We start from the raw sequence: 6,350 nt of genomic DNA, 5'->3' as shown, positions 1-6,350 counted from the left end.
TCATCCCCAGCTGGTCCACCAGAGGGAGGGGACCGTGCAGGCAGGATGGATGTAATGCAAGGCTCTAAAAAGAGTGAGGTAATGGGTGAAGCATCTTCTTCCTGATTTTTATCCAAAGAGAGACAAAAGCAGGAAAACTGAAAGATTTCCTAGAATGCAGGTGTCCTCCTGGGAGCTTCCTCTCCTCCTGCCTCAGGATGATGTGCATGGAGGTTGCTGTGCTGCCAGAATAACAGAAAACAAGTCCAGGTCCCACCAGAGTGTGATGCAACCTGCTTCTTAAAGGCCCAATCGCCAATACAAGTGTGAACACAAAGTTCTGCAACTCAAGACGTGAAAACTTATGTTTTATTATGTTAGTAAATATTTATTTGTAACACAATCTTATGTTTTCCAGTGTGACAAGCTGTGTAAGTCAAGTATTTGTGATTGATGTTATAAAAAGCATTAATTGACGTTGTGCGCTATCCTATCAGAAGCAGACACCAGAAGATGGGAACACTGTACTCACAAGTAATGAGCATGGGCAGCAACAATATTCAGGCAGGCTGTGGCTCTTTATGATGCTCGGTTAGTGCTAAGAGGCCCAAAGTGTTGCAAGAAAAGTTGCCCGATACCCTCACACAACCAGCACTACTGGCTGTTGATGCAGAGCAGGATCCATGCTTTCATGTTGTTTACCATCCAAATGTCGCAGTAATATGCCCCGTTAAAGGGGAGATTTTCCTTCCTGCTGCTGCCAAATGCTTGGTCATAGGGAACTGTTAGATTGTTGGAGATTTTTGTTACTGTAAGGCCTTTATTTTTAAATTTTAAGCAACCGAAGCGATTGAGGTGACTGCTGTTGTGAATTAGTGGTGTATAAATAAAATTCAATCGAATTTAACTGAAATCTGCTTCAAGCTATAATAAATTCTGCATTCAGAGAAGAGATGTTTAATGCAGTTATTTTAAAATAACATGACTTACTTTCTATAAACAACTTCATAGTGTGAGCTTTAGTTTTGCATTTTACCTGCATGTTTCTTACAATAACTAGCTGGTCTGCATCTTTGTGACTCAGCTTATACAATTGATAATTGCACCTTGCCAAATATACTTGCTAAAGTGGGTTGATAACTACTACTATCAGTTCTTGTGAACTGATAGAACGGTTGTAAACAACCCAAGAACATGCTAAAAAAAAAAATAAAATAAAAAAATAAATAAAAAATCGAGATTTCAAAACAGACTTCAATGAGCGATGGTCCGTGTTTTGTATACATACTAGCATGTGCATGGAGCACAAGTGATGATCCAAAATGTTGAAGACTGCATTTTGACTAAGGATCACAGTGCAATGTATGTAAAGCCTAAACAGGGTGCGTTAAAGTGAGAGGGACACAGTGTTTGAAAAAGCTGTGTGAGCGCACAGCACAGGAAACGTCTGCTTCTGAACAAAGGCAAGTGTCCTCTGGGGAAAGGTCAGAGAACGACTGTGATGTGAAAGAAGAAAAAAGCAACAAATGAACAGGTCAGTGGCCAAAGAAACTAAAATCAAAGATTAACTCTGGGAAGCACAAATTGATGTCAGGTGGCTACAAGTTATCCAGAGGTACGTTTTCAATAACCTTTATTAGCATAACAATAGGAGAACAGCAGCAGTATTATTTGTAAAATGCTCTTTAATAAGGTGCTGGAAATATCTGACAGTCATGTTTGTTCTTTTCCACAGAACATTTATCACCAAAACCTGGGACACCACAGTGTGACCAGAGCATGTGCCACAAAACAGAACATGACCTTTTACAAAATTTACACATAAAATAGTCACAGTGTAGAGGAGAGGGAGGCTGAACGCACTGCACTGGGATATTAAGGCAACACGTCCCTTCTTTTTCCCCCCGTACAAGAAAAAAAAAAAAGTGTGAAAGAAAGAAAAAGACAAAAAAGCACCAGGAAACCGTTTAGAGGACCTAAAGGAAAACACAAACACTTCTGTCATAAGTGATGTGCAAGGCAAAGACACAAACATGAACAAGTTACAAATGTAAGTGACAGATGTTTGGTGCAAAACACCCGCTGGTGCTTTGGAGACCAGCAGCTTGGCAATTCAAATGTTGCGTAATCCAGTCTGTATAATAAAACAACCTGTCTCATCTTTGTGGATCTTAGCAGGGGTTGAAATTTTCATCCTGTTATGATTTTTCTTTTTTAACTCTTTAGCTTTGTTAGTGTTGAGATGTTTCCAGTAAATACTGGCAGATTTCTGAGGAAACAAATGAATAAAAACGATCAAGAAAAAACAAAAACAAAACAAAAAAAACCCCCAAACGAATGTCAAATTAAAAAGCAAACCTCCCAGAAATTGATACAGTTATCTATAAACAGGCAGAACACAGAGAGCATTTTATTTCTTCCACATGTGCAGCAGATTGGTAGAAGACTCCAGGTGTGTCTGATCCCGGCCCATGTCTCGAAATCTGGGAGATTTTTTTCCATGAGATTCGTCTCGAGAGGCTGATAAAACAGGGAGCGAGTCCCTGCCTCTCACTGACAGGCAATATTACAGGCAAACTCACCACGAGCACATCTGCAACAGCCAACAACACCAGGAGATCCAGTACAGCCAGGCCTGCTGATTGGCTGAGGAAACATTTCCTTTCCACCCTCGTTAGGGGCACACCTCTGATGCCGATCTGTAGTAAACGTGATGTGCAGTAATTTTGAGCGTGTCCAGTTTCTGCAGGGATGATGATCAGGAGGAGGGATGCAAACAGCTGCATGGCAGGAAGGCAGGAAGGCGGGAAGAGGGGGGGGGGGGCACACTGATTACAGCTTTAAATGTTACATCATCAGTTAATAAACAACCGTCCGTCATGCTGTACCCGGTAAAGAAAACTCAAGCCGTCACAAAAGCTCGTTTACATACAAACACTGAGACAAAAGGAGGTAATAACGAGTTAAACAGTCATATGGCGTTGAGTCGATCACCTATAAAGAGTAAACATTGAGATCACGCTTATTCCTAAAACATTACATGTTAAAAGAGCGCAGGTGGTTCACTTGCCCTTCATCTCCCTTTTCTCATCTTCGTTGTGCAAGAGTTATCATTTAGTCCTTTATTATTCGGTTGCACATTTGCATCCTCATAGTGTCACACAGAGACAAAGACGTCCAGGTAGAGGCGATCGTAGGACTCCCTGAAGAAGAGGATGAGGACGAGGCTGAAGAGACAGGAGCCAGTTAGACACCAGTTCAGCCACGACACATCTAGATGAAGACAAGAAAGGGAACAAGCACGAGTTAGATTTCTGTTCAATCACCAAAGAGCTTTAAGCAAGTTTTCCTACTTAGCAGCCATCTTGGTACCAAACAGTCATTTTGGCCTAATTAAACCAGACCCCTATCGAAATGGTTTGGGAGACAGCCACACTCTGATTGTGATGGACAACTGTGCATTTCTCATTTGCCTCTTCAACCTTTTCCTTCTTGGCTTCCTGATAACTTTCAGTACCACTATATTTAAAAGAGATCCCACAATTCACCTCTGTGCACATATCTGGAAAGCATAAGCTGGCCAGAGTAAGAAGCAACCTAAAAAGCATCGCTGTACTTGTATTTTTTAAATGTGCAAAAGGAGCATCAAACTGAGGGTCAGCTTTGATATCAGCTGATCTGAACTGTAGCAAAATCTTGGTTAGGCTCTCATCATGGCCAATTAACACTATCATCATGGTTAAATGACTGTGGTATTGGTGGTCACGTCAAAAAATAAAAAGGATCTGAAAAGGACACGACCAGAGTTCCTGGTACACAGCAGCAAACCCCTACATATGACACTGTGCTCCTTTATAATAATATGACTCCACATATATACAGAAACCTAAAGGAGATGTTCACATGAAATGACACTGAATGATTAATTAGCATTAACAGCCCTAATGGCTAATCAACAGGAATTTCTGACATGCCACACAAAACAGAAGCAGCCTGTGCCGTCTTTCATAATCACTCTCAATAATTCAATGATATTGGCAGTGTTCCCTATTATCATTGACCTACACTTGAACCTAAACATGGTGCAGAATGAGGTGTTCTATTTTCTCTGCTCTGTTCAAGCTCCATTAACCACAGGAGAGGTGCTCTGGCTGTCTGCAATAATGCTGAATCTGGAGGGCAGATGGGAGCCTCACACCAGCGCTGAACCGCCGGCATCTTAACTCACCAGCACACATAACCTCTGCTTGTTCAGCCTCCGTGATGCGTGCCACAGATTGTCATCATGCACGCTTGCACGTGCGTGCACGTGTAAACGCGGGTCTAAAGCCTGGACAAAACGCAAATCGATAAACTCTTCCTTTCACGTGCATTAAGCAGCCCTCGCTGGGAAGCTGCTCGTCTCGCAGCGAGGGCTGCGAGTTGCAGGTGTTTGAGACTCTGTCCTGACAAAGATGTTAGGCTGAATCTTTCCCGCTTGGTGAAGGCCAATATCTCAGCCAGGATACAGGCTGCAGTGGAAGCAGGAAGCTGACAGAGTAAATATAGAGAAAATCAGGTTGTAACAGGCAGCAGAATCCATGAATACATGCCAGGACAATGTGTCACAACTCACACCGGCTCAACTCCGTGTCCAGTCGGCATCCTTTTCATAAAGTCATTAATCAGCTGACCAGATCGATGCTTGAAGAGCTCGCTGCTCGGACTGCACAGCACAGCCTCTTTGTGGTAAATTATGAGTCCTGGCCGTACGACACAAATCCACATGATTGATGCGTCACCGCTTTCGTGAGGAGGAATAATGTGCGGCCAGAAGTGCGAAGATGAAAGTAAAGGATAAACTGGGGCAAAAAGAAGGTGGTGAAGGGGCTTGAGGGGAGAGGGAGGTGAGGGATTGGATAAGGGTGTTTGCAGAGAGAAGTCAAGACTCCTGAATCAGCCTCATTAATCAGAACCGTGCGAGCCGGACAGCAGGAGACCTGGCAAGGAGGCAGGTTAATGGAGTTGTGTTTATCTGACCTGCAGTCTCTGTCTAACTGTCTCTCTATCTTACACGTTCCCACAACAAAGACGTGTCCATTTAAAGTTAGAGACAAAGTGTGCGAGCGTGTGGGTCTGAGCCCACGGCCCTAAATGAATGCTAATGTGGAGTTTAGCAATCAGAGTAATTCAACCAAGTGATGTGGTGAAAACGGCCAATTACTCCTCTCTGATTTCTAAAGACGAACGTGAAGCCAAGTATGGAGGAAAGGGAGTTCAAGTCTGAGTGAGCAAACGGGAACTCAGGAGCAGAGGAGGAAGGGAGAAGATTAAAATTGAATAAAAGGAAGCAGCAAAGAAAGAAGTGAAAGTAGCTCCAAGTCTTTGAAGCTCATCCGATCACCTGTTTGCTTTAATGACCATTATAATATCTTAACGCTTCCTCTGGTTCGAGATGCGTTGCATTCCTGCACTTTCCTTCAACGTAGCGAGCAGCTGATTTCTGTCGTAAACTCAAGGCTGAGCACTTGCTGGACTATTGGTTTTGAAACACTTAAAAAGCTTGGAGAGAGAGAAAAAAAAAGTGTTTCAAACCCATTTTCATCATTTTTCTACAGTATTTTGGATTTTTTTTTTTTTTTATAAATTCCCTCTTATGCTTTTCCTCATGCTGTTACATATTTGATTATTAGGCTTTTATACTCAGCACTGAAGCACTTTGTGGGGCTTTTAAGTTACTGATAAACAGGTTGTCTAAGAGGAAGGTGGTGATGACGGGGAATGTTTTATGAAATAGAAGCTGAGGAGCTGGTAAAACCCATTTCTGTAAAGAAGTTTTTCTCTCTCATTCTTTGTCCTCGTATCTCTACCAGTCCCTACTAATTGTCCCTGTCAGTGCTGCTATGGCATTATGAGGATGAATGAACTGCTCCAAGTTTAAAAACACACGCGTAAAACTTAATGCAGTGGGTTTATTTTTAATTTCCAAACCCTGTCTGGTTTATTCCAGCTGCTATGGTGGAATGTAACTGCAACGACAGAGCAAAACTAAATGTGCAGCATGACATCGTCTGCCCCTCTGTTCACAGAGCATGCAGCCTGCTCATTAGGACACACTGACATACCGTGTCATCGTCTGACAGTTTACATGACATCGCAGAGTAAACATTTGGTCGGATCTTTGTAGTCTCAGAACCAATGAATAGATGAGAAGCATCACAGCACCTGCAGTAATAATCATGTTGCATCATTGTGGTGATCAGTTGAAAATAAATAAATACATTTTCTGTCATACGACTGCATCACTGTGTCGGCTTGCAGAGATCTGTGAACAGGAAAAACTCAGATCACATCCAGAGGGTGTTTATTATCATGGCCGTGCTGGCCGTCGC

At 42.5% G+C, this 6,350-nt stretch overlaps 1 protein-coding gene across 1 annotated transcript in view; it reads right to left on the bottom strand.

The window, feature by feature from the left end:
- Positions 1-1,595: 1,595 nt before the first annotated feature.
- slc49a4 (solute carrier family 49 member 4) overlaps positions 1,596-6,350 on the bottom strand; it is a 56,603-nt gene continuing 51,848 nt past the window's right edge. The window contains exon 9 of the mRNA XM_026143951.2: positions 1,596-3,252. Within this exon, the coding sequence (XP_025999736.1) occupies positions 3,137-3,252 (116 nt within the window). The 3' untranslated portion in view covers positions 1,596-3,136. The remainder of the gene's footprint in view (positions 3,253-6,350) is intronic.

This window comes from Astatotilapia calliptera, chromosome 16 (genome assembly GCF_964374335.1).
Source record: "Astatotilapia calliptera chromosome 16, fAstCal68.1, whole genome shotgun sequence".
In the NCBI taxonomy this organism is placed as follows: Eukaryota; Metazoa; Chordata; class Actinopteri; order Cichliformes; family Cichlidae; genus Astatotilapia; species Astatotilapia calliptera.
This window is presented reverse-complemented; position numbering and strand designations above follow the sequence as displayed.